General features: G+C 58.9%; 2 protein-coding genes across 2 annotated transcripts; one reads left to right on the forward strand and one right to left on the reverse strand.

Annotated features, from left to right (window-relative positions):
- The first annotated feature begins 88 nt into the window (after positions 1-88).
- Positions 89-26,769, forward strand: Bop1 (BOP1 ribosomal biogenesis factor). Its single transcript, XM_027951506.2, has 16 exons — positions 89-255; positions 2,335-2,529; positions 12,628-12,708; positions 23,885-24,039; positions 24,114-24,231; positions 24,308-24,409; positions 24,501-24,713; positions 24,793-24,954; positions 25,044-25,124; positions 25,195-25,264; positions 25,358-25,490; positions 25,581-25,761; positions 25,829-26,117; positions 26,200-26,284; positions 26,360-26,467; positions 26,542-26,769. Exons 1-16 carry the CDS (start codon positions 151-153, stop codon positions 26,693-26,695), a joined length of 2,232 nt encoding a protein of 743 aa, XP_027807307.1. The 5' UTR covers positions 89-150; the 3' UTR covers positions 26,696-26,769.
- Scx (scleraxis bHLH transcription factor) lies at positions 20,416-22,244 on the reverse strand. The gene is made up of 2 exons (XM_027951519.3): positions 21,672-22,244; positions 20,416-20,736 (listed from the first exon to the last, which is right to left on the reverse strand). The coding sequence occupies exons 1-2, from the start codon at positions 22,236-22,238 to the stop codon at positions 20,698-20,700; spliced, it is 606 nt and encodes a 201-aa protein (XP_027807320.2). The 5' UTR covers positions 22,239-22,244; the 3' UTR covers positions 20,416-20,697.
- Positions 26,770-26,834: the final 65 nt, after the last annotated feature.

Raw genomic sequence — 26,834 nt, forward strand, 5'->3', positions numbered from 1 at the left:
CCAGGCTATATACCTCGCTGCGCGCCTGCGCGGGGTGGCCCCGCCCCCGACGCTCACCAATCAGAGTCGGAGGGGCGGGGCTGGCCGCGGCTCACGAGGCGCGCTCGCTGCCGGAAGCGGCGGTCCGTCGGGAGCCCGGAGCCGCTCGGCATGGCTGGGGAGAGGGGTTCCAGGCGCGAGCAGCTGAGAGTGCAGCCCGGAAAGCGTCGTCCGGAGCCCGAGCCAGAGCGCGAACTGGAGCCGGAGCCCGAAAAGGTGACTGCCGGGTGGCCGGGCGCAAATTGCGAGGGCCCGGGATGCACGTGGCAGACGGCGCGGCTGGGGAGGCCGAAGTCGCTGGGGATTCCGGGCCGCCTGTCACCCCGGGCGCGGCACCAGTTGTCCTGCGGATCGCCTGGAGGCTCGCAGAGCTTGTTCCGCCGGGGCCTCAGTGTGAGTCTCGGTGGATCTCAGCCTGAGCCAAGGGGCGCGGGAGCCCGGGGCAGCTCTGTGGATCGAGGAGCCGTGTCAGGCTGGAGACTGGCAGGGGAGCAGCCTCCGAACCCTTGAACTGAGTCCCATCTTTGGGAGGGCTTGAGCTTGCACCTTCAGTATCACTCGCCTTTTGTACATTACCTAGTTGTGGTACTGTCCACTGTGTGAGATATATTGCGAAGTTACAAGTGGACGTGAGAATATGGAAGTCAGCAGTGAATCCAGTGCCCCATTGTAACGGTTAGGGTTGTGGAGTGCATCAAGTTTGGTAGAAAGCGAGCACAGCCGAGCCTCTCTGCCCACTTTGCTTTGCTGGATCCTTTAAACTGTCCCTTTATTCTGAGAAATGTTCTGAAGCTGCTCCCCATGATCAGCTGAGCTAGCAGTCTGGATTCCAGGTCCTGAAGAGGCAGTGAGTCCTAACCCTTTGCCCGTTTTCATTTGCTGTTGTAATCGTGTAGCAACTGAATATTGATGATACCTCATGATTGCGTGTGTGAGGTCTCTTGTATGAAAAAACTCAGTTGTGTGCTGTAGCATAGTTAGTAATGCGATAAGATGAGGCTTGTAATCTATTAGAAAAATAGTGAAATCAAGAATTCTGCCCTCATATGCTTCCTGAGAGTCTTCAAATTCTTGTTCTACTTTTTCAGAAGCCAGTGCACATTGTGTTGTGTGTCATGTTAGTTGGGCACGAAATGGTCTCCAGTCAGCAGGGCTTTGCTGTGAATAGCCATGGTTCTGCTCCAATAGGGAACAGGTTTAGCTTGCTTATAATTAAGTTTGCCTCATTTCCATTACTCTTCAACTAACTTTACAATTTATCCATCAACTGTTGGTCCTAGTGTTGTAGGGACAGACGAGGCCAGGCACCCAAGACAGCAGGAAACAGTTTTATTTGGCTGCAGCCAGGTTCAGAGGGCACAGCTTTTGCTGTAATCAATTAATCCCCTGAACCCCGAGTTCAGGGAGTTCCAGAGTTTTATACCCAGCGTGTAAGGGGAGGGGCTCAGAAGTCCACAGTCTGCAGAAGTTCACATAAAAGCAGCTTTTTCTTTCACTGTTTTGGGCAAGTTAACTCTTCAAGGACAACACCTGAGAAGGGGGGAGCTTCTTCTCCCCTTCTTTCCTCCCGCTGCCAGCTGTTACCATGGAGCCCAGTTGTAACTTATCTTAAAAATGTAGACATCTCTGTGAAGCCCAGCTCAAGGCCAGAGGCCTTGTTACACATTTCTACAAACTACCATACAGGATACGTTTGTGAAAAACTAGTAAGGGGGTGTCCAGCACCTGAGTGCTGATAGCTTCCCGGCCAGTGGCCAGGTAAAACAGGGCGACATGAAAATAGGAAGTTTGTCTACATTGGACTCTTTTGCAGAGACTCTTTTGCTGACAGTCCTAAAATCAGCCATGGTGAAGAGGGCTTTTCTGTGGAGAAAAGAGGGTGCCACTTCACTAGTGTTTTTGGATGAGGTGACTTCTCAGGGATTCTGATCCTCTTTGGCCCCCAGCTCCTTCCCTAGGTAATGCCCTCCCAGCTGTGGAGCCTTAAGTGCCAGGTTGGGTACAGTGTGTCTGTCAGTAGAGAGAAGTTGGTTTGGGTAATGCAGTGGAAACTGAGCTCTAAAATGGGGGTGTTGTCCTTCAAAAATTCCTCCCTTGTGAGATACTGAGGTGAGTATGTAGGTGGCTGTGCTGTGTGTAGAGACAGAAGATGGGGCCCAGGTTGGATGGGTGGTTTTGGTGGAGGTGGAGGCTGTTGTGCAGAGTGCTAGGTCAGTTGCCCCCATGGGGTCTGCATAGTCTTTGCCTTGGTGAGCCTGTGGGGTTAGCAGTCACTAATTTTGTGCTTCCTTGTAGCCGTCCCTTCTGTGCAACCCTGCTCCCAACCACAATGATGGCAGCGATTCCGGCCTTTCTGACAGTGAGGAGAGTGTATTCTCAGGTCTGGAAGATTCTGGCACTGACAGTAGTGAGGACACGGAGGAGGAAGATAGAAGCAGCTGTTGCAAAGGCGAGGGCAGCAAGGAGGAGACCTCTGAGGAGCAGGCACAGGTGGGTGAGCAAGGAACCCCTCATGGGCTCCCCAGTGTGGGCGACGGTGGCCAAGAAGGGGAAGCACTCGCTGGGCCATTGACCCCCTGAGGGGTGTATCATGCTCCCTTCTGCAGGGTTCCCTAAGGAATCCAAGCCTGTCTCTCCTGCACTGCATCTGGGCCACATTTGGCCTCCAGGGCACTGGGGCCCAGGGTACTCCAGCGCTCAAGGGCACCCGGGTGTGTGGGCCATTCCTGAGAACTCTGAAAACCATATGCCTGGGTCTTCTCCCCTCAGATGATTTTTGGGCCATTCTCTATGGGACACTGCCTCTCAGCCTTGCTATAGGCTAGGCCTTCTTTTAGAGCCCCAGACGGGGATTCTGTTGCATGGGGCATTGGCAGGACATGGTTGCAAGGGAACATTCTGAGTGGCATGGGCAAGGTGGCTGAAGTCCAACCCAGCCACCCTACATGGCCTAGGAGCTACAGAGACCCATGGGTTGCACTGGTGTGGGGTAATGTTGCACCCATTCTTGTCTTTAACTAAAATGCCAGAGTTATTTAAAGTTTCCTGGAAACTAAGGTGATCATTTATACTTGAATGGCTGTGGTATTCTGAAGTCATGACTTTGGCTAATAAAGTTGGCTGCCCTAGAGAAAGCCAGAAAGCCATGGTTTGTTTGTGTTGTGTTGTGTTAGGTTGGTTTATTTACTAGGAAAAAAAGTTTTAAAGCCAGATATAAACCTTATTTAAGCTATAATTATAACTTTGATATGCACAGAGAGGACGTGTTCACTGTGCTGAACTTGATTTATAAGGTTATGGGCCACTCTTTCAGTTTTTTAAATTTTTGTTATGAGAGATTGAACCCTGGGGCACTTTACCACTGTGCTTCCAGGGTCTTGCTGAGTTGCTGAGGCTGGCCTTGAACTTGTGTTTCTCCTGCCTCAGTCTCCTTAGTTACTGGGACTATATCCGCATTCCCCACCCAGCCATTTTTTAAGTTTTTGTTTTTTTTTTCCTTCCCCTTTTTAGTACCAGGGTTTGGACCCAGGGACATTTTACCACTGAGCTATATCCCCAACCCTTTTTTATTTTTTATTTTGAGGTAGGGTCTCACTGCTTAGGGCCTCACTAAACTGCTGAGGCTGTCTTTGAACTTGAGATTTTCCTGTCCTGGATCACAGTTATACCTTTTCTTTCTTTCTTTCTTTTTTGTATTGTAGATGAACAGAATGCCTTTATTTTATTTGTTTATTTTTATGTGGCACTGAGGATTCAACCTAGTGCCTCACATGTGCAAGGCAAGCGCTTTGCCACTAAGCTTGCCACAGCTCTTGCCACAGCCACAGCCCACAGGCGTACCTTTTTTAAGTTGTAAAAATAGACCTTTCTTGAAAAAGATTTGGATATCAGATCAGTACTATCCAGTGAAGTTTGAAGGCTCCCCTTCAGTGCCCTTCTTCTGTATTGATAATTGGCTAATAGTCCACATATATCTTCCTGGGCTTTTTTTCCCGTTTTAAAATTAAGAACATTTATGTTTAAATATTTGAAGTCTACCTTTTGTTAAAGTCCTTGCAATGACCTGTACAAGTATCTTGAAGGTACAGGAGGGTGTCTGGTGGAGTCTTACTGGAAGATTCTGCTTTTATGAGGCCTTGGTGCGTCCCTGGGCATCTCTGATTCTTGGAGCTTTGGATCTGACCTGGATGCAGTACTTACTCCACGGGGCTCTCTGCTTAGATTCCTCTGCCTGGAGGTAACTGGGCATCTATCTGCTCCATCCTGTGGCAGTCCTCACCTGTCTCCAAGGATGGCTCTGTCCTTCTGCCTCCAGAGGGCTATCTCAGCTGCGGGCTGCTTTGCTGGACTTGAGTTGCTGTGCTCAGACCAGGTGGGGATCAAAGGAAGGGGCAGTCCTCAGATCTGCCCTCCCTTGCTATGCCTAGCCATGGGACCTGCCCAGCTGAGTGCTCTTATTTCCAGTGTGTTTTTTCTGCCTTCTTATATACTTCTATCTTCTATATATTTTCTTATATGGGGACTGTAATCAGGCTCTATTAGAATATTTTCAGTGCTGAAATGTGATCTTTGATCCTAGATTTGAATTTTTTCATGCCATGGGAGTGAATTGAAGAGGTGGGGGGATGCTTCCATGCCGCAGTGGAAATCCCTCCCATTTCCCCCTTTTTCTTCCATTCCACAAAAGCTATGTATGCCTTCACCTGGCCAACCTGTTTCCCCTCCCTGTCCCCTGTCCTTCTGGATGTTGTGAGTCCTTTTCTCTTGCCAGCTGTGTAGGTGGAGACCTGCTAGTACTGCCTCTTGAGTGTTCTCAGCTTCCCATGAGCTTGGCTTTCTCTCTCTCTCTCTCTCTCTCTCTAATATTTATTTTTTAGTTGTAGTTGGACACAATACTTTTATTTATTTGCTTTTTTTATGTGGTGCTGAGGAGTGAGCCCAGGTCCTCGCACATGCTAGGCAAGCGCTCTGCCACTGAGCCAGGACCCCAGCCCTGAGCTTGGCTTCTCTAGGTACCCCCATGTTTCCCTTGGCATCCTGCCAGGCTCTGCATTGGTGTCTTGTCCCAGCCATCTGCCACCCCTAAGGATGCTACACCTGCCATGTTGGGGGTGTTCCACTGAGTCAGGGCCCTTTGGGGGGGTCTGCTAGCCTGCCTTCACCCACCACAGGAGCACCTTGTCACTTATTATACCACCTGCCTCAGAGGTTCTCCACTGCCCAAGTCCTCATGCCAAACCCTCCGTGAAGCAGTTTCTAGAATTCTTGTTTTTCCACCCTGGTAACTGTGGGGAACTTTGCCAGTAGCACTTCGTAGCCCCTGCCCTGCCTCTGCTAGGTGGTCTGCTCTTTAATGGAGACTCGGGCTCACGGGTGCCTGGTGTGGTCTTGTGAGTCCTCCTTGTCTTAAGTGAGGCTCTGCAGGATGAGGAGAGCACTCTGTGAGGCAGAAAACAGGCCTGCTCCCCTCTCCTCTTCTAGGCTTTCTCGCCTTGATCCCAGAAGCACCTCCCATCTCCTTACCTTAGCTGGATTGGTCCAGCAGCACACATACTCACACGGACCTGTGTATGATGTCAGGAAAGCCACACTCAGCCCTGTTGTCACTTTGGCCTGAGATGCTGGACCAAGAGCCCTTGCTGTCTGTTACCTGTCACTGGACCAGGTTACCCCAGACTTCAGGGTTCTTTCAGTAACAAGGCATGGCTGTCCCCCTGTTACTGGGAATCTCCTGCTACGGTGGCCTGGGAGGTGCAGCAGGGTTGGGGTCATCACGCCAAACCCCTCACCTACCTGATGCCAGGAGGGCTCAGATGAGGAGGATCACAGGGTTCCAGGGCTGAGAGGTGGGTGGGAATGAGGGGTGGACGTTGGGCCTGCAAAGGGGGGCAGGTGCGGTGTCTCCCTCCCTGTCCCTGGAGGAGCTGGGTTTTCAGGGTCCAGCCTGTTCGAGGAGGCCTGCAGCACTGTGGGTGCAGCCTGCCTACAGGCAGTGGGCTTTGTTGTTTGGCTTTGTGTGTAGTTGTGGTATGGGTAACCTGTTCACTACTGAGTGGACAGGCAGATTTGCTGTGCTCCTCATTTAATGATGTCACCTCATTACATGTCAGCTTGCGGGCTGGGGATGTGGCTCAAGCGGTAGTGCGCTTGCCTGGCATGCGTGCGGCCTGGGTTCGATCCTCAGCACCACATACCAACAAAGATGTTGTGTCCGCCGAGAACTAAAAATAAATAAATAAATATTAGAATTCTCTCTCTCTTTAAAAAAAAAAAAGTCAGCTTGCTCCCATGGTCCCCCAAGGCTCGTGCAGTGATTGGACCCTTTGCCTTCTCCCTGAGTGCCCACTGTATCCAGCTGTAGGGAGCTGCTCTGAATGACCACGCCTTCCAGTTCTCAAGCACAGGGCTTTGACCAAGCACTACATTTCATGGTGACTTGGGCGTTGTCCCAGCTTGGATAGCAAAGCAGGTCTTCAGGTGTAGGCCTCCCCCGTGGGGATTGGGCTACACTCACCTGTTCCTCTGTAATCCTATCCTTTGCCTCGTTTGAATGTCTACTTCCCTATAAAAAGGTTCAGCACAAGCTCCTCTCTCTCTCTCTCTCTCTCTCTCTCTCTCTCTCTCTCTCTTTCAGAGAGAGCAGCTATCACAGGACCCAAAGAAAAAGGTATTTTTCTGTCTCTGTGTGATTATTTCATGCAGTCCAGTTCACTGGAGTGACCTTGAGAGCTTAGTTGTGGAACGCAACATCCAGCCGTGTCCATCTAAGTCCCTCAGAACTGATGACCCTGTCCCTCGTTCCTGTCCCTCTCCACCCTGATGATGTGGTGCCTGTGTCCCAGTTCCCAGGGCACCCTCAGCCCCTCATTGTCTGCAAGCCTCCCTAGGGAGCCCTGCTTCATGCTCCCCGTGCTGCCAGGCCTGTTTCCTCTAAATACAGCTTGGTGCTCTCCACTGCCACCCTGCCAGGCCTGGCATTTGTCCCCACCCTGTGCCAGCAGCTCAGGGAGAGGCTTTGCAATCCTTTCTGGACTCACGGTTAAGAGGACTTACCTGTCACCTGTGCCTGTGCTGTCTTTCCTTTTATTTTCGTGCTGGGTATTTGATCCCAAGGTCTTGTGCATGCTGGGCAAGAGCTCTGCCTCTGAGCTACCCCTGACCCATGCCCCCTCCTCATTCCTGATGTGATTGGTCAGCTCATAGCCATTTCTTCCCCTTTGTGCCCATCTGACCCATTTTTTTCTTATTGTGCTTGGCTTTGGTTGTTCCGTAGCTTTGTATTTTTAGTGTTGATTTTTTGCTGTCTTTTGTCTTCTTATTTCTTTGTGCAAGAGTCCCAGTTCCACCCACTCACCTTGCTTGCCGTATTCCAGGATGTCAGGAAGGGCCTGGTCCTGGTCCTGGTATGTAAGAAGCATCTCTCCATTCATTTGAGCAGAGTTTTGTCTGTACCTGGACTTGATGCCACTTTGGGCAGGAGGGGTGACTGGGATCTCAGCATCACTCTGGGGGTGCTAGCTTCCAGGGGGTGATGCAGAGGCCATGTGGATCTTGGACTGGCTGAGGTGTCCCTGTGGGCTCTAGTGTCCAGGTGTTGATGCCCTCTGATGAAGGATGGTGTGAGGGCCCTAGCTCTCCAGGGTTGGGACCAGGCCACCCAGGGCTTTCCCCAGCTAGTTGATGGAGTGCATCTCAGATAGGAAGGGCCTGGGTGTATGCCAGAGCTGTGCATGGGGCCCAGTGTCCAGACTGGAAGGAATGTCCTGCCTCTGTCCGCGCTCTTGTCCTGGCTTCTCCCACCATTGAGTTTCTCAGGCTGTTTCCTCACCCTCCCACTGCTCGGCATCAGGGCCTCTCTGAGGTCTGGAGCTCACCAGGGGCAGTACATTTCACCTTAGGAAGGTGGTTACTCAGATTGTGTCTACTGTCTTCTGGGGCTTGGTGATGGTGGGGTCCTAGGTGAGGATAGAGGGGCCTCTTCACTGGTGTCTGGGCTGGTCCTGAAGGCTGGTACCCACTGGACATCTCTGTTTGTCCCTCTCTCTCACAGGAATCACTCTTCACAGAGTGGCTCAAGGGTCTGAGGTGAGTGGTCCAGGACACTGGGCAGGGCTACAGAGCTTTTATGTCCTGTGCCCAGATCACACACTGTCAGTCTGGGCTTGCCTCCCTTTGACGGGTAAAGCAGCCACAGGCCCCTCCAGATTTGGACGAGGGGATAGACTTATCCTCTTGATGAGAAGGAAATAAAGGGTTGTAGTCTTGTTTTTAAATGGCCACAGTACCTGGGCGTGATGGCACACACCTGTAATACCAGCAACTTAGAGGCTGACTCAGGAGGATTGCAAGTTCAAGGCCAGCCTCAGCAACTTAGTGAGAACCTGTCTTGAAATAAAAAATAAGAAGGGCTGGGGATGTGGTTCAGTGACAGGGTGCTTGCATACATGTGTAATACCCTAGGTTTAGTCCCCAGCACCACAAAAATATGAATAAAATGTCCAAAGCCATATTCCCACAGTGTGTCACTACTCTCCTCCCCCAGACCCACCAGACCCTCGTGACACAGGTATGTGAACTCTGGGCCAGTCCCAGGATCTCATCCGAGAGAGGCCTGGTGTGAGTGGGGGTCACTCTCTTCAGGTCTGGGGGACGGGAGTGTAGGGCAGGCACTTTCCCTGGTGTTTGTGAGGCGTGCATGGCCTGCCGATTTCGGGGCCCTTCTAAGACTCTTTCCTTCTCCCTGAAAAACAAAGACATTTTCCATCCTGTGTGTGTGTCTGTTCTTTTGGTCTCCTCTGAAGAATTCTCTTCTTTTAATGAGACTGGGTGTTACCCTCTCCCCTTGTCTGACCTTGAACTTGGATCCTCTGTTCTCAGGCTCCAAGGTAGCTGGGTTTTCAGGCATGTGTCATCATGCTTTGTTCTGACTTAATTTCTTTAAAACCATACTGGTTTCCGAATACGGTTTTAAAGAACTCACTGGACCTCCTCGCTCGCCTGGCTGGTAGTGGCATATCAGTTTCTCCATCTTTCCCACGGATTGGGCCATGTGTACAGAACTCTATTATGCTATTGACCCTTTCCATCTGTGTCCAACCACTGAGGCTGATGTGGGCAGTGCCCTGGGAAGCCTGTGTTGTCCAGCACAGGGGCCTGCAGGTATTGCGTTCTTTTCGTCTATCTTGTGCCTAGGGTCCTTTTTTTTTTGGTACTGGGGATTGAACTCAGGGACACTCAACCACTGAGCCACATCCCCAGCCTATTTTGTATTTTATTTAGAGACAGGGTCTCACTGAGTTGCTAAGCACCTCACCATTGCTGAGGCTGGCTTTGAACTCACGATCCTCCTGTCTCAACCTCCGCAGCCACTGGAATTGCAGGCATGTGCCACTGCACCTGGCAGCATAGGGTCTTTGTGTTACCAGCAACAGTCTAGATTTGACCTTTGCCCGACGATGTTAGGGACGTGCTGTGCCTCACTTTGACCTGGGTGTGTAGCAGCAGTGCTGCCTTGTGCCTCTGGAGATGTGGATGCCACAGGGAAGGAGTGCTGAGAACAAGGTCTGGCTTGGCTGTCCCAGGCCTGCTTCCCAGAATACGGAGGGACCTCCCCACTCACCTGGCTGGTAGTGGCCTGATGCTGGACAGAAGAAGCTGCTGCCCCGACAACAGGAAGCTTGTTCACTGGAGGTCGTCCCAGGCTGTCATGGCTTACTCCTCTTTTTGGTCCTCGTGGTGCATTCTAGCCCTAAGGCTGGGCAGCCACCCGGAATCCAGGATGGGAATCACCTCTCGTGGGCCTCCCAGGCACCCACACTGCTGCTCCTTTGCCCAGGTGCGCCTCGCTAGCTCCTTCTGGATGTCTTCCTGGCCTGCTGCCTGGCCCTAGTGCAGCCTGCCCTGTGGTCGGCACAGCCTTCCGTGCCCCTCCTTGCACTCCATGCGCCCTCCTGGGCTCCAGCTGCTTTGCCTGCTGTTGCTCCTCCACTGATGCCCGGTGGCCCCTAGGTGGGTGTGGCTCCCTGTGCACTGGTCCTTCAGTCCTGCTCTGCCTCTGTTCCTCTTGTGCACACCATGCTGCCCCCAAGGTCTTTGGGTTTTTCCACCCCATCCTCTGTCCCTCCGGCCGCTTGTCCTCTTACGGGGCTGCAGGTAGCAGTTAGAGTTTGAAGCTGTGCACTGCTTCACCCACTAGGAGGTGCCTGTGTGGGAGTCCTGGCCTCGGATCTCTGTCCCCTCATCTGGAGAGCTTACCACAGAATTCCATGTTCCTTTGACTGGCTGAGGTCCCTGGAGTCAGCCTTGCCTGTGATCTCCTTCAGGGGCAGCTCAAGACAGGGATGACCCTGTCCTCAGGTGGCTGTTTGCGGCCTATGGTCAGCTAACTGCGTGGGTCTGGGCAGACCTTGCCACCTGGTGTTTTCACCTGAGAGTGAGGGGTGCAGACATCCAGGCTGCTTAGGGTCCCCTGTTCCAGAGAAGACAGACTGCTGTGAGCAGGTCACACCTACATTCCATTTGTGTTTTGGATATTTTAGCAGTCTTTTTCTTAAAATTTAAGTTAAAAAAAAAGTGTTGTTTTTTTTTTTTTTGAGAGAGAGAAAGAGAAAATTTTTAATATTTTATTTTTTAATTTTCGGCGGACACATCTTTGTTTGTATGTGGTGCTGAGGATCGAACTCGGGTCGCACGCATGCCAGGCGAGCGCGCTACCACTTGAGCCACATCCCCAGCCCAAAAAAAGGTGTTCAATGCCCAACTGCAAAACATCTGTCTCCAAAATTCAAATGGATGAGGCTTTCCTAAATCTGCTATTCCAGGGTGACCCTGTTCAGGTGGCCCCAGTGTCGCATCCTTTGGGAGCTGGGCCCAAGGCTGTCATGCACATCGATGCTGCCATCTGGTGGAAACCAGGTGCCCTGCAGCCATTGAGTTGAGCGGGAATGCTGTTCCTTGGAACCCTGGGTGCCCTGGAAGTTCTTCCCCTGAGGCACCCCTCTCTTTGCTGAGGGCTTGCCAGCGCCAGGTTCCCCTGGTGTGCCTACAATGCTGTACGCGTGGTCTAGCTTTGCCCAGCTTGGCAATAGTGACGCACAGTGACAGATGATAAGCTTATGGTCTCCTACAGGACTCTGGAGGCTTGGGGGCGTTGCCATTGGGACTCATGGGGTGTGGTGCTTGGCAGGTACCTTGGGCCCAGAGGGCCCCTGGAAAGAGATTTGAGACACCTGGGGCCTGGCCTGAGACCAGAGCTGTAGATGCGTGCATGCTGACTGAGGTTGGTGTCCGACTGCCCCCACCCAGGGGTCTGCTGGCCCTGGAGGTGGCCTACCAGATGCTGCCTCTGAGTGTGTGGGCCCTGCTCCACGCCAGTCTGTTGGGGGGTGTGTTCTGGGCCGAGGCAGGAGCTTAGGACTCACCCACCCTGTGTCCCATGCCAGTCGGTGCTGACCCACTTTCAGCAGGCAGGCAGCAGGGAAGTTGGAGGTGGGGAGATGTGGAAACTGAATCCCGCCTTGTTCCTGGCCTGGAAAAAAACTTAGTCTCCCATCTTTCTTTATATTGAGGGAAAAACAGACGAGGGAAGAGCCAGGCCTTTGGCTCCTGCCCTGGCAGGAGGGAGAGGGGCTCCGGGTGGGGGGCGCCCGCTCACAGGGGTTCCTGCTCTGAGCACTTTACTGCCCCCAGGGGTGAGAGGTGGGCCTGTTTTCCCCATTAGTCCTGGATCCTCCAGTAAACCCGATCTGACTGGAGCCGTCGCCTCCTCGGTGGCGGTGAATCTGTTTTCCAGGTTGGGGTGTGAATCCTCTGTGGCGCCCACTCTCTGACCCAGTGGGATGGGGTCAGCCTGGGGTCGTGGACATGGTGGGTGGGGAGGGTGCCTTGGGGCGGCACACAGCTGGCCCTTACTGGAGCTCCAGGCATTCTGAGGATGTGGGGAACCTCTCTGGGCCCTTGGCACAATTGAACATGGCTCTTAGCAGCTCCTGGCAGTGGCCAGACTGCCTAGGGGCAAGGGTCTCACCCTGGGGAGTGGGCTGCCGATGGCCCATGTGACAGGTCAAAGGCATGCAACACCTTGTGCCCCCTCTGACCATTGCCCCCAGTGGTGGCTTTGCCCCTCCAGCAACCTCCTCTGCTGGATCTGGGCCCAGTGGGGGCCAACATGGGGCGGATGTGACAGGGGCCCTGCAGCAGGTTTCGGAGGGAGGGGGCAGATGGGAGTGAAGCCTTGCTGCCAACTGCTCTGGGAGCCTTGCTCCTTTCCTAGTCAGGCACCTGGTGTCAGCTCCTCTGAGGGCTACAAGAGGGTGTAGACTGGACCAGCCTTGAAAGAGGACCAGGGAAGACCCCTGGTGCCAGCCATGGCAGCTCAGGTCCCCAGAGAGCCACTGGGAACTGGGTGGCCTCCATTCCGCACTGAGGTCGAGGGCCAGGTGGAGCTGCTCAGAGACTGGGGCAAAGGGCTTCCTGTGGCTGATGTCCCAGGCCTCGGCCTTGGGTGCAGGTCTTCCAGGGACTGGGGCTGCCTGATGTTAGAGGACATCTTGTGCCTCCTGAAGTAACACTCTTCCCCTTTCTCTGCAGTCTCACACCACTTGCCTGACGACAGAGATGGCTGGAGTGTCATGCAGGGACGAGTATGCAGAAGACAGCTCTGATGAAGAGGTGGGGCTCAGACTTGCTTTCCTGCCATGGCGGTGGAGGGGGGAGTGGGGGTGGCTTGCACCATGATCAGAGTGGGCACTAGGTTTCAGGCCAGGGTGACCCTGGGGTCTGTTGAGGCATGCCCACAGGTGGGTGGTGCTGCCCAGGGCACAGGAATCCAGGGCCTTATGAGGCTGCTGGGCTGTGTGGGCGTCCTGGCTTGGGCCCTGCTCCCATCTGGAAGAGTGATTTTGGGGTCCAAGACAGATGATTACGAATGTGTCATTGCAGGTGATGGGAGAGGAGGGTTGGATGTGGCTCAGCAGCCCAAGCCTTGTCCTGTAGACAGGCCCTGTGACTCCTGGGCATATGTGTCGCAGGGTGCTGGTGCTGCCCTCACCCCATCCCGGGTGCTTCCTGAGGGCTATGCTGCTTCTCCACTTGGGTGTGGAGGGGCCAGGACATGGCTTGAGCACAGACCCCAACTCCTGTGGGTTGGGTCACAGGAGTGCCAAGGCTGAGGGCAGCAACTGGCTCTGGCCCTCCCTTCTCTGGCGGCTGTTGTGACCGGGCCACTGCCTTTGACCTCTGATCGAGTTCCAGGGGCTCTCAGGAGAGGCAGGGAAGTCTGCTTGTTTCTCCCACAGAATTTCAAGGGTACGGGTTAGTGTGGTGCCAGTTGGGGTCAGTGGGAGCTCGAGAGACTGACGGGCTGTGTCCAGGAGACCAGGGCCAGGAGAGTCTGGCAGCTCTGAGGAGCGCTGAGCCCAGAGGTGGTGGGGCTGGCAGCCAGTCCCCTCCCTGGTGTGGCCTGGCCACAGGCAGGGCGGTAGCCCTGTGGGGAGTTCCAGAAAGTGAGCGTAGAGCCTCCTCTATGCCTGGGGGTTTTGGTGTGAGGCCTACAGGGACAGGCCCTCCTCCTCAGGAGCTCTTCCTGCCGGCCTGTTAGGAGCTGTCCCCAGGGTCTGCGGGGGACACGCGCCCCTCCATGGCTGGGCGTCCTCCCCCATCCTGTGCTCTCTTGGCAGTGTCTGCAGGAGCCTTGGCCGCCGGCCCAATCCCGTCTCTGCTGCGCGTTCAGAGAACAGAGACAAAACAAAATAAATTGGTTTCCTGGCCGGAGCAGCGGGTGTACTTGGAGAGGGGGCCGCGCGGCGCAGCTCCCTGCCTGCCTCCCCTCCCCCAGGGGGCTCTGGCTGTCGGCAGCCACATCCTGTCGGCTACTTTTTTATATTTGGTATTTTGAGAAATCAATGATGATTGTAAATGGAGTGCAGAGGCCAGGGGAGGGCCTTCCAGAACTGGGCAGGACCTCAACCGGGCCTGCCTGCCCCTGCCTACCCCCAGGGGGCGTGCCTCACTTGGCCTGTCCAGGACCTGTCCAGTACCACTGCAGAAGGGTTGGGTGGCCCCCACTGTGCCTTGAGGAGGCTCTGGACTGCGGGGGCTGCTTCCTCCGGTGATGACTATCGCATGTGTCAGTGTGAGTGACAGCGCCGGAGCAGAGACGCCTGCCCACCTGAGCTTCTGCCAGCACAGCCGGCCAGTGGCTCGAGGGGGCGGCAGAGCTCAGCTTTCAGGAGCTGTGCCGGGCCCAGACAGATGCACCGCCTCTGTGCATGAGGGGCCAGCCCCATCCCATGGTGCACCTGGCCTCCGCATTCAGCAGAGCAGGGTGCTGCAGGTGGGCTGTGGATGGCCGTGCCTGGCTCAGGGCCAGGCCAGGTGAGCAGAGCCTGACCCGCTGCAGGCTGCGCTGCAGCTCTGCACAAGAGCCCTGTGCTCTGCGTGCTCATGCTGCAGTTGGCTAGGACCCACGAGGGCTGCAGCCTGCTGCTGAGGCTAGCCCCTGCTTGGACTTCCAGTGGGTGGCCACTTCTCTTGACAGTGTCCTCAGAGGGGGCTGGTAATAGCAGGATCCCAGGGCATCCCCAGTCCCCAGCCAGCCACAGGTACCTGGCAGAACGGCCAGGTAAGTGAGTCCTATCACCAGAACTCTAGAGGGCTCTGGACGGCAGCAGAGAGGGTACCCCAGGAGCAGAAGCCTCAGCAGGCGTGGAGAGGGCTGGCAGCCACACGGTGTGAGGGAGGCCTGCATGGCCGCTGCTGGGGCTGGACGTGCCACCTGACCATCCCTCCCCACTTCTTCCCTGCCCACTCCCTGGGTCTCGCTTCTGGGCCCTCTGACTACTGGCATCTGCCAGGGCCCCCTTCAGGAACATCCCTCCCCTTGGGACACTTACTGGGGGTCAAACCCAGAGGTGCTCTACCACCAGCTCCATCCTCCGGTTCTTTTTTATTTTATTTTGAGACAGGGTCTTAGTAAGTTGTGGAGATGGGCCTCCAACTTGCAGCCCTCCTGCCTCAGCCTCGGAGTTGCTGGACCACCGGCCCCACTGACTTTGCTAAGTGTGGAGCAGATTCTTGGTCCTGTTCACTGGGCCTCCGGTTCCCTCCCCGCAGATTCACAGCCAGGCTGCCTGGAGTGTGGGCTGAGTGCAGGCAGGAGGGGGGGAGCCCCTGGATGAGTTGCTTCTTCTCCTGGCGGGGGTCCTGGCGTGGGGGAGCCCCTGAGGAGCCTCTGCATTGCGCCGCCCCACCCCCGCACAGCCACCTCACCCCTCCCCACAGCACCCGGCTTCTGTAGACGTGATCTCATCCAGCGTCGGGACCCCTGGGAAGGGGGCTGGGGTAGAGTTCGGGCAGATGGCCTTGTTTGCTCCTTTCTTTCTCTGCCTGTCAACCACTGGGAGAAACTGAGGCTGGGCCTCCTGGTGGAGGAGCCTCCCGCTCTCGTCTTTTCCTGTCCAGCAGGCCTGTGGCCCTGTTTGTCTAGGAAGCCTGGCTAGGAGGAGGGGTTGGAGGCCCTGGCTGGGAGGAGCCATGCCCCTCACTAGTTTACCCATCCATTCCCCACAGGCACTGGCCTGGGACCATCCACTAGAACCCTCTGGTGGACCTGGGGCTGGGGGCTGGGCCGCGCCGCAGCCCTGCCTGGCTCCCCAGCACCCCTGGCTCTGCCTGGGCTGTAGCTTCGGGATCCCGCGGGGACGCGCCCGGCATGTCTGCGTCCAGAACCCGCGATCCCCTCTGCTCTCTCGCCAAACACCGTTAATGGCTTCTCCCAGCTACTGAAACGGCAGCTGCCTCCAGTGCTGGCGGCCTCCTGCTCCTTCGGGGCCGCCCCCGCCCGCCTGCGTCCTGGCCACCGCCCCACGTACTCTGGCGCTTGCTTTCGTTGCTGCTGGCAAGGGGAGCCTGTCGGCTCAGGTTTCCAGTGAGTGAGCTCGTGAGTGGCCCTCCCTGCTCTGTTTGTGGAGGGCACCCGAGCCTGCAGACTGCCCTGGCGGCCGTTCACCCAGGGCCAGTCTGTATGCCTGCCTCGGAATGGGGTTGCTGGTGGGAATCAGACCACCCCACTGGGCCTGGTCCCTTCATGTACCTGGGCCAGCCTGGCCAGCCCACTGATGCCAACCCAGGGACACCACCCGCAGCCCAGGGTATGGGTGTGCGTATGTGGCTTTGACTGTCCTGGGCCAGGGAGACAAGACTCCCAGTTCCCACTCTTGCCCTCAGCCTGGTGGTTCCCAAGAGCCACCCTTTGTGTCCTAGTACCCCTGCTGGCTGAGGATCGCCGTTTCAGGGGTGGTCAGTGAGGAGGGGTAGATGGTGGAAGCCAGCTTCCCCCGGTACTGAGTGAGCACTCTCTGCAGGGTTCCTGCAGTGACCGTCAGGCAGAGTTGACCTTTAGAACTGCATCCTGGCTTGTGCTGGGCCTGGTGGGGTGAAAGCCCTGGCCTACCACACTGGACTCAGGCAGGGCCAGTTTCTTGACAGCAGTCCCCACAGAGTGGGCTGGAGGTTTTGGTGCGGGCTCTCGAGGGGGACATCTGGAGAGCAGGCCTGTGCAGCAGAGCTGGGTGTTGGAGGGTGAGGGTGAGGGCGCTGGGGCATAGGGCAAGGGCCCATCCAGGAGGCGGGCAGCTGGAGCTCTGTGTCTGGGGGTGCTCAGGGTCAGGGTTTTCCAGAGGAGACTCAGCGGCCTAGAGCCAGGGAGTGGGCTGAGCAGGTGTGGAGCTAGAAGCAGCACTGTGTCTCTGAATATGCCCTCAGCTCACGAAGACATAGGACGGCCTGCGCCCATGTCCCCCACCCCAGCATTCCTGCAGGAACACCTGGGACGCATCTGCTCTCCAGAGTAGGGGTGTGTGGCACAGGAGCACCCACTGGACCTGTCTAGCTCTGGGAGAGGGCCAGGCTGACTGGGCCTGGGGCACCCTCTAGGTGAGGGGTGCTTCTCCCTACCCTGCAAACCAATGTGTGGCTCACTGTCCCCACTCGCTAGCGGGAATCTGGGCAGTGGGGCCACATGTGCCTGATGGCTGAGGGACGGGCCAGCAGATGGTGGGAGGAAGAGGGAGGCCAGGGTGTCTGGGCACAGACTGCGGGGCAGTCTGACAGGAGGTGGGAAGGTGGCTCCTCCTGCTGGCCCCAGCCCCTTCTGGGTTCCCTTGACGGGTTTGGACTTGGGTCAGGAAGAGGTTGTCTTCCCTCTGGTCTGTCGCGAAGGCCTCTGGTGTGGGCTCTAGGGGCCAGCGTCCCTGCTGGAACCTTCGTGGGGTCAGTGCTGCAGGTGAGGGAGCTCATGGCGGCCTGCAGGCCCTGAGCACTTTGACAGAGATAAGACACCTCGGGAGGGGGAGGCAGCAGCAGAGGCACAGGAAGGCTGTGAGCTCCGAGGCGGGCGTTTGGTGCAGGGGGAGCTGAGTGAGCACTGAACACTACCCGCATTGTAATCGGAGAGGGGCCAGGGGAAGAGAGAGACTGAGCAAGGCTGCTGACCCCGAGCTCCCGGGGGACAGGTGGGAGAGGCGGAACGAGGAGAGAGTGAAGGATTCCAGAGGTGGGCCGGCTTCCTCTCTCGCAGACAGACACGGGAGGGAGGTGGGCAGCGGGCCAGGCCCGTACCTGCAGTTCCAATCTGCGGTCCTGACAGCTGCAGCCACTTTGGGGAGGGGGAGGGGATAGGGCTCATCGAGAGCGGAAAAGTCCCAGCCGACACATCAGCTAGTTGCTGCCGTGTCCGGTGCAGTCTGGGGTGGGGGGACCCCTGCCCAGCCCTATTCCACAGGCCTGTCTTTGGGGCTATGTTGCCCCCAAGGAAAGCCCTGGGCTTGTGTCTATCTGTGCCTAAGCCAGCCTGGGCCGGGGTCTTGTAGTGTGGTGCCTGACCCAGAGGGGTCACATGTGTTTCCTGGCAGCCTGCAGGTGCTGAGCAGGGCGGGGTGGCTGGTCTGGGGCGCAGGCAGCCTGGTGATGAATCATGTGGTGCTGCCAGCGGCTCGTTCCCCAGGCTGGGGACGGGGAGCTGACAGCCGACGCTGGACCAAGCGTTTCCAGCTCAGCTTTGCTTGAGGGGCCTCCCGTCCTTGCCAGCTGCCTCTGTGGGGCACAGGCAGAAGGAGCCCTGTGTCCTCATCCTACAGCCCCCCAGCTTGGTGGAGGGCAAGGCCAGACTCTGGAAGGGAGCCAGGGTCCGAGGTGGGCAGGGAGCACCTGCCAGCCTTTAGCTGCCGGCTGTGCTGTGGGACTCGTGTGGGGCCACAGGCTGGGGAGGCCCCCGCCACCCCCGGTCTGGCTTGAATCTGGAGTGGTGGAGGGTGATGGAGTGTTCCTCCCAACCCCTCCCTTCCTCCTGCTGGCTGTTGGGCCAGCCCCTCGGCTGCTGCTACCGGTGCAGCTTGGGGAGCAGCCGGGCCGGCTGCCCAGACCTGAGGTTGGCCAAGCTGCAGCCGCTGCCGGAGTCAGGCCCCACAATAGAGGCCTTGGCCGGGCGCGTGCCGCACCCTGACTATCTGGGCCCCTGGAGATCCTTCCAACCCAAGGCCTGTTGCTGTCCCTGTCCCCTTCCACCTGGCCCTGCTTAACCCCCCAGCCATAGGCCTCCACTCAGCCTTGCTCAGACCCCACGCCTGCACTCCCTGTCCTTGTGCTCTGCCAGGTCTTCCTGCCACAGCTGGCCCTCCTCCTGTACTTGGCCCAGGCTGCGTGGTGCCCACTGGTGCCAGCCATCACGCCCCCATTGCTCCAGCCCCTGGCTGCCTACACAGTCTCTAGTCTTGGCTGCTGTGTAGGCTGGCAGCCTCTGCTCTCCGGGGCTGTGCCCCCTTGTGCCCCTGGTTTGGTCTCTGGGGACTTTCCCTCAGTGCTCTCTGCAGTGCGTGTCTTCTGGTTTATCCCCGACACTGCCCAGGCCACTCCAACCAGAGGTGGCTGTCTGCACCCCTGCCTGGCCCGGATCTGTTTGTGAGGGGAGGCAAGCGGCAGTGCTCACGGGACCTGCGGCGGGGACGGGCACCTCTTGCCAGGTCATGCCCTGCACTCTGCCCAGCATCATACAGTGATCTTGTTGTTTGGGAGGGCGGCTGGGCAGGGTGCTGCATGGAGAACACATGGGGGGAAAGAACCTCCCTCAGCCCCCAGCTGCACCCCTGGTCCCCCGGGCCTGGCTTCCCTGGGCAGGCAGGGGTTTCTGCAGCGAATGTGCCCTCTCCTCCCCCCTCTGGCCAGCTGTGGGCTCCTGCAGGATTAAGGGGAGGAAATTTGGGGTTGGGTTTCTCTCTGAATGAAACCTGCCGCTGAGACTTTTTATCCTGTTATATTTCTATCACATTGGACACAGCCCACCCCCCATCCGTAATGGCTCTGGCTTTGAGAATTTCCTACAAAATTACACCACTGCTTCCTGCTCCATGTTCCCTGGAGCCCATCATACAGAGGAGGGGCAGCTCTGGCCCTGCCCTGTGATGGTGCCCAGGGCTTCAGCACCTGGGCTCCCCAGGGCAGGGGCACAGCAGTGCCTGTGCTGAAGGCCAGGAGGGCAAGGGTCTGAGGAGCGTCCTGGGACACCAGCCTCTTGCACCTGGCACCCTTACCTACCACCCGGCCGGAAGTCAGGCTGCTGGCTGCCCGGATCAGTGGGGAAGGTGGTCTGCATGGGACTGCCTGGCCCTTCTTCTCTACTATGCCCACAGAGCTCTGCCACTAAACTAAATTGTCCCCTGTAGGACTGTAATAACAGTTGGCCTGCTGGGCAGGAGCCCAGTGGGGGGCTAAACTGATCCCTTTGGACGCCAGTGGGGTCTCTCAGGAAGTTGGGTGGGACAGAGTGGTAGATATCCAGGAGTCCTCCTTCAGTGTGCTGTTCAGGGCAGGGTACCTTATGGCCCAATGACAGCTTACAGAGACAGGAGAGCAGGGTGGCCCTGGCAGGCTGTGGGCCCAGGTGGGCACCAGTGTGGCACTTATATGGCTGTCACCTGGCTGCTATCAGGCCAACCCTATGTCCACTCTGAGGAGTACTGTTTGGCCAAGCCGCCTATGTATAAGCCAGCCCAAGGCCCCACACTGCGCATGTCCTGCTGTCCCTGCAGGACAGTGGGCTTGCTCCCTCCTGGGTCCCTCTCCTCTGGCCTGTCCTCAGCCCCACCCCAGTTTCCCAATAGGAGACTCTTACTGGGTGCCTCTGCGAGACTGCCTCAGTCTAGTCCTAGAAGCCGGGGCTTCTCAGAGAACCGGGGCGCCCCAGGCAGGGAAGGATGGAGCCCCGGGGGTGGGAGTGCAAGCTCAGCTGAGGGCGCATGGTGAGTTCAGAACCTTTCAAGAGGATAGTCTGCCTCCATATTTGGAAGGTAGTGTTCCATTTTTTAATTATACAAAATTTCCACACTTTATATTATCACATCAGAGATGCAGGATGCCAACACTTGGCCCAGGTAGGGAGCCAGCATGGAAAGTTCCAGTGGCCGGGCGAGTGCTGAGCTACTCAAAGTCAGGCCGCTGCCTGTCTGTCCATCTGTGTCCGTTGGCCCTGCTCACAACCAGGGGCGGGTCTGGCCTGGTGGGTGCTCTCTGGGCCCATGCCCAGGTCAGGTCCAAGTTGGGGCTGTGGGCATCCCCGCTGGCATCCACCTTCGCCAGGCATCCGCCTTGGCTGCTCGGGCCCTCCTCCTAACTCCGAATTGCCGTTTTTCTGTCTCGGTCCTTGCTCTGCAGAGGGAAGGAGGGGCGTCAGGGCCAGGGCAGAGGCCCTGTGTCACCCAGTGCCAGCCCTGGCCTCTCTGGCTTCCTGCTGGGTGCTGTCTCAGATGGCCAGTGCTAAGGCACCCCCTTCCTGGCTCTCCCCCCCTCCCCCCCCCCCGTGCATTTTGGGGAGGGGCGTATACTGCTGCACAGCCGAAACTGTAAAATTAAATTTCCCAGATGTTCAGGCCCCAGGAGCTCGCGCGTGCTGTCTGGAGAGGAAATGGGGATTGGGAAAAGTCGTTGTATTTTCTCCCTGCTCACCCTGCTTTTCCGGTGCCACCAAGCTGGGCTGGAGCTGTAAATCAAGGCTGGCCAGCATCTCCCAGAGCCTGGCCCTCACCCCCAGACCCATGTCCCTTGTGGCCTCTGCCTTCTGCCTCCGACGGGTCAGGGGGAGGGGCAGCAGGTGCTCACTGAGCCCTGGGGGTGGGTGGTGGGCTGCCGGGGCTAAGGAGTGGTGATAGCTGGACCCCAGGGGTTCCCTTCAGAAAAGTGCCTTCTTGCTACCCTTTTGCCGGAGGGCAGGGCTCATGTGTACTTCCTTTCCCGACTTGCTGAGAAATCCTCAGCATCTCCCAGGTTGGTGTCCACCCAGCTTTCCCCCTGGGCTCCCTGCCCTAGGGTGACCCCTCCTAGCCATCCCTACCTCCTGGCCCTACATCTGCAGATCCCGATGACCTGTTCCAGCCAGGGCCAGTCTCCTAGGAAGAGGCCCCAAGAGAGAACAGCTTCCTTCCTTCCCAAAGGCAGCTTCCATGTGTCAGTCCCTCCCTGGGGCCCAGCTTGGGTGGCTGGTGTCCTGTCTGTGCCCTGCTGGGGAGTGCTGCCCAGCCTAGCTCTCTGTAAGGCAGGTGGGTGGAGGGGTGAGGTGGGCCCCCTGGCGCTGGGGCCCTGCTCACCAACTTTCTCTGGTTGCTGAGGCAGAAGGTGCAGATCTGTTTGGGCTGCGCATTCTCGCCATCTCGGGCTGGCGGCGGCGGCGGCGGCGGCGGGGGTGGGGGGCTGCCCGTGCGCGCCGCATGGAAGAAGGTGGGTCCGGAGTGGCACGGCTGCCCATCACCGCAGGCCTCGCCCACCAGCAGCACGTTGCCCAGGTGCGAGATATAGCTGGAGGCCAGGCGCAGCGTCTCGATCTTGGAGAGCTTGCGGTCGGCGGGTTCGGTGGGGATGAGCGTGCGCAGCGCCGTGAAGGCCGTGTTCACGCTGTTGGTGCGGTCCCGCTCGCGAGCGTTCGCCGTGTGCCGCTGCCGGGGCTCGCGACCCGGCCGCCCCCCGGGCCCCGGCCCGCCGCCCCCGGCCCGCCGGCCCACGGCCCGCCGCCGGGCGCCCTGGAGGCCGCAGCGCGCCGCGTGCACGCGGCAGGGCTTCTCGTCCGAGCCCGAGCTCTCGCTGCCGTGGTCCTCATCCTCAGACAGCGGGCTCACCTCGGGGTACAGGTAGCGGCCCGGCGGGGCCGAGCGTAGCATGGTGAAGGACACGGGCCGGGCGGGGGGGGGGGCCGGCGTCAGCTCCGCCGTGCGCCGCTCATGCCGGCTCCTGCGGCGGCCACGGGCCTCGCGGGCCGCCGGCCGGGCGAGGCGCGGGTCTCGGCTGCGCCCCGCGGTGGCGGCTGCCGGGCGCCGCGCGCACACGTGCGTCCTGGCTGGAGCGGGGCCGCGAGTTGCGCCTTTATAGCGCCGGCCGGCCCCTCCCCCGCGCCGCCGCCTCCTCCCAGGCCCAGCCCGTCCAGGCCGGGCCATCAAGTGAGGCTGGGCTGCCTAGTGGGGGGGGCTCCGCGCCCCGTTCCTGCCATCTCGTGGACGCCCCCACCCCCCTGCCTTGGAGCATCTTTCTGGCTCTGGGATGCAGGCGAAGTGGAAGCCCCAGGTGCTACTGGACCCCCTCAGGAACTCGGTGCCTGCCCTTCTCTCTTGGTGTTCAGGGGGAACCCATGAGCAAGCAGGCTTTCCCTCCGCCTGCCCAGGTTTACCCAGATGCCCTGGCCCCCTTGTTCCTCCTGCTGGCACATGGCCTTCTGTGCCCAGCCGTGTGCCAGCCACAGGAGTGTAGAAGGGCCAGAAGTCAGCCCCAGCGGTTGCTGCCCAAAGACTTGTGTGTGGGGTGGCACAGTCTGTGCCCTGCACCTGTCTGCTCCACGTCTGTGCCTTCTGCCAGCATCCCCTCTTTATCCTAGACCACTACTGCCCCCCTTTCCCCCTGCCTGGTGCTTCTGGAGCCTCCTCAACACCGGAGCATACCCAGATGAGACCAGCTCCTTCTAGGGCCCCTCCAACCAGGGATGGCCATCCCTTCCCCCAGCCCAAGGTGGAGGACGACAGGCTGACTGTGTAGATGTGGGGGGTGCTGGAGACCTCTTACCCCATGGGACCACAGGGCCCAAGGAGAGGGCCTGGTCAGGCCTGCTGAGAGGGGCTGAGGGGCCAAGAGGTCCTGTCCTGCTGCAGAAGGGCCTTGAGCACCCAGCTGGACCCAAGTCTTGTCTGGGCCCCTACCCCCATGGCTACTGTTGCAGGAAGCGGCTGCCTGGGCAGCAGTCCTTGGTCTGGAGGAGTGAGGGTGGTAGCTGGCAGGGGCTGAAACCAGGAATGTGAGTCCAGGAATGTGGCTGCTCTGCCCACCGAAGGAGGGAGGGGGCAGGGCCAGCAGGGGCAGGGAGGTCTCCAGCTACCTGTAGAGCAGAGCGCAGTGACTTCTGTCACCTTGTGGAGTGAGTGGGGAGGGGTCTCCCCCTGATCCCTGTCTCTAGCTACCCATTTTGGCCTAAGGCCCCCTGCCAGGGGAGGGAGCCCGTGGGCGATGAGGTCATCCCTGTCTGTGGCTGCCCAGAGCCCTGGCCAAGGAATCTGACGAGGGGGAGGCCAGGGCTGGCACCACTTCAGTGGAAAATGTGAAGGTGCGGCTGTGGGCCTCAGAGGCCTGGGGGGGCAGCAGCGCCGGCTGCTGTGCCACGTCAGACCCTAGGGCCAGGGAAAGGGCACATGTGGGGTCTGCCAGACTCAGGTGCTCGAGGCCGGTCCCTTTGCTCTTGCTCTCTCTCTTTCTAAACCCAGGGGGGCTTACAGGGAGGGAGAGCATGGTGGGACAGGTGCTGACATGGTGGCCCTGGCTACAGGACATCCGGAACACAGTGGGCAATGTGCCTCTCGAGTGGTACGAGGACTTCCCGCATGTGGGCTATGACCTGGATGGCAGGCGCATCTACAAGCCCCTGCGGACCCGGGATGAGCTGGACCAGTTTCTGGATAAGATGGACGATCCTGACTTCTGGTCAGTGGGCCTCTGGGTGGGGCCTGGGGAGTGTCTGGAAGCAAGGGCTTTGGCTCTAACTGGCCGTCCCCCAGGCGCACGGTGAAGGACAGGATGACAGGGCATGACCTGCGGCTGACGGATGAGCAGGTGGCCCTGGTGCAGCGGCTACAGCGAGGCCAGTTTGGGGATGTGAGCTTCAACCCTTATGAGGTAGGTTGGGACAGCTGGCCCTGGGGATCTGGAGCTGGGCTGGGCCCCTGCCTGGACACCACACCTGTCTCCCTAGCCGGCTGTGGACTTCTTCAGCGGGGACATCATGATCCACCCAGTGACCAACCGCCCTGCCGACAAACGCAGCTTCATCCCGTCCCTGGTGGAGAGAGAGAAGGTGGGAGCTGCCTGCCCTCGGGCAGGGTGAGGCCTGTCCCCCAGCAGGCTGAGGCCCTGTGCTCTGTCCTGACCCGAGGCTCCCCATGTAGGTGTCTCGCATGGTGCATGCCATCAAGATGGGCTGGATCCAGCCTCGCCGGCCCCGAGACCCTACCCCCAGATTCTACGACTTGTGGGCACAAGAGGACCCCAACGCTGTGCTGGGGCGCCACAAGATGCATGTGCCTGCCCCCAAGCTGGCCCTGCCTGGCCACGCCGAGTCCTACAACCCCCCTCCTGAGTACCTGCCCACTGAGGAGGAGGTGTGTCTGGGGGGGGTGGGGTCTGGGCTTCGGGGTGCCCTCCTCCCCGCTCACCCCACCTGCCGGTCGGTCTCCACAGCGCTTGGCCTGGGCACAGCAGGAGCCTGGAGAGAGGAAGCTCAATTTCCTGCCACGGAAGTTCCCCAGCCTACGGGCCGTCCCTGCATATGGCCGATTTATCCAGGAGCGCTTTGAGCGCTGTCTTGATCTGTACCTGTGCCCACGTCAGCGGAAGATGAGGGTATGCGGGGTGGCATGAAGATGAGGGGCGCTGGGGCGGGGGCGGGGCCGGGGCCGGGGCCACGGTGACCAACTGCTCTCCTGCCCCAGGTGAATGTGGACCCCGAAGACCTCATCCCCAGACTGCCACGGCCAAGGGACCTGCAGCCTTTCCCCACGTGCCAGGCCCTGGTGAGTGGGGCCCCGGGGGTGTGGCCAGCACCCTGGCATCTGTCTCCTCACTGTCGCTTCTCCTCTGCAGGTCTACCAGGGCCACAGTGACCTTGTCCGCTGCCTCAGTGTCTCCCCAGGGGGCCAGTGGCTGGTTTCAGGTAGGCCTGGGGGCGGGGGGGGGGTGGGGTCAGCCCTGTGCTTGGAGGCCGGCTCGGGGGAGCAGGCACTGAGCATCTTCCCGCTCTTCCCAGGCTCAGATGATGGCTCGCTGCGGCTCTGGGAGGTAGCCACTGCCCGCTGCATGGGGACTGTGCCTGTGGGGGCTGTGGTGAGGAGTGTTGCCTGGAACCCCAACCCCAGCATCTGCCTGGTGGCTGCGGCCATGTGAGTGTGGGTCCTGAAGGGCTCTTCATGGGAGGGGTACGGGGGGGGGGACACTGTGCTGAGGGGCTGCCTCTGACCCTGGCCCTGTAGGGATGATGCAGTACTGCTGCTGAACCCAGCCTTGGGGGACCGGCTGCTGGCAAGCAGCACCGACCAGCTGCTGAGCTCCTTCACCCCGCCAGAGGAGCCTGCCCTGCAGCCTGCGCGCTGGGTGGAGGCCCTGGAGGAGGAGCACCCAAGGGGCCTGCGGCTGCGCATCTGTCACGATAAGGTGTGTGGGGGGAGGGCGGTGGATGGGCTTGCCCCAGCCAACAAGCCAGCCTCATGTTCTTTCACAGCCAGTGACGCAGGTGACCTGGCATGGGCGTGGGGACTACCTGGCCGTGGTGCTGGCCACCCCAGGCCATACCCAGGTGCTGATTCACCAGCTGAGCCGACGTCGCAGCCAGAGCCCGTTCCGCCGTAGCCACGGGCAGGTGCAGCGCGTGGCCTTCCACCCCACTCGGCCTTTCCTGTTTGTGGCTTCTCAGCGCAGTGTCCGCGTCTACCACCTGTTGCGCCAGGAGCTCACCAAAAAGCTGATGCCCAACTGCAAGTGGGTGTCCAGCCTGGCTGTGCACCCTGCAGGTGAGGAACACGTCCCTGCGGTGGGGCTGGGGAGTGCACCGTAGACGCACTGGGCACGTCCTGTTGCTGCTCTGGTCCCTAGGTGACAACATCATCTGTGGCAGCTATGACAGTAAGCTGGTGTGGTTCGACCTGGATCTCTCCACCAAGCCGTACAAAGTGCTGAGGTGAGGGGCGCGGCCGGCAGTGGGGCGGCAGGGCCCCTCCCGCCTGCACCTGCTAGCAGTCCCGTCTTCCCCCAGGCACCACAGGAAAGCTCTGCGGGCCGTGGCCTTCCATCCGCGATACCCACTCTTTGCGTCCGGCTCGGACGACGGCAGCATCATCGTCTGCCATGGCATGGTGTACAAGTGAGCGTTGACCCTTGTCTGGCTCCCCGGGGGCGCTCGTGTCCAGCTGTGTCCTGAGTCCTTCTCTTCCACAGTGATCTGCTGCAGAACCCACTCCTCGTGCCCGTCAAGGTGCTGAAGGGGCATGTGCTGACGCGGGACCTGGGTGTGCTGGATGTGGCCTTCCACCCCACGCAGCCGTGGGTCTTCTCCTCAGGGGCAGACGGCACGGTCCGCCTCTTCACCTAGGCTGCTGCCCTGCTGCGGGGTGGGGGCCAGCGCCCAGCGTCTTCTCAATAGAGGCTTCCCCCTCCTTCCCACCAGTGCCGGACTTCACCTCATTGCTTTTTCTAAAATGGGAGTGGGGGGACATCTGCACCAGGCTGGG

This window comes from Marmota flaviventris, chromosome 15, assembly GCF_047511675.1.
Source record: "Marmota flaviventris isolate mMarFla1 chromosome 15, mMarFla1.hap1, whole genome shotgun sequence".
NCBI lineage: Eukaryota > Metazoa > Chordata > Mammalia > Rodentia > Sciuridae > Marmota > Marmota flaviventris.

What these genes read in the sequence shown, in the direction of transcription:
- Bop1 (XM_027951506.2), top strand. Translation starts at nt 151, where the DNA reads ATGGCTGGGGAGAGGGGTTCCAGGCGCGAGCAGCTGAGAGTGCAGCCC. An exon ending in CCTCTGAGGAGCAGGCACAG is followed by an intron (nt 2,530 to 12,627) that starts GTGGGTGAGCAA and finishes CTTTCTCTGCAG; the next exon opens with TCTCACACCACTTGCCTGAC. An exon ending in CACGTCAGCGGAAGATGAGG is followed by an intron (nt 24,955 to 25,043) that starts GTATGCGGGGTG and finishes CTCCTGCCCCAG; the next exon opens with GTGAATGTGGACCCCGAAGA.
- Scx (XM_027951519.3), bottom strand. Translation starts at nt 22,238, where the DNA reads ATGCTACGCTCGGCCCCGCCGGGCCGCTACCTGTACCCCGAGGTGAGC. An exon ending in TCAGCAACCAGAGAAAGTTG is followed by an intron (nt 20,737 to 21,671) that starts GTGAGCAGGGCC and finishes TTCCCTCTGCAG; the next exon opens with AGCAAGGACCGAGACAGAAA.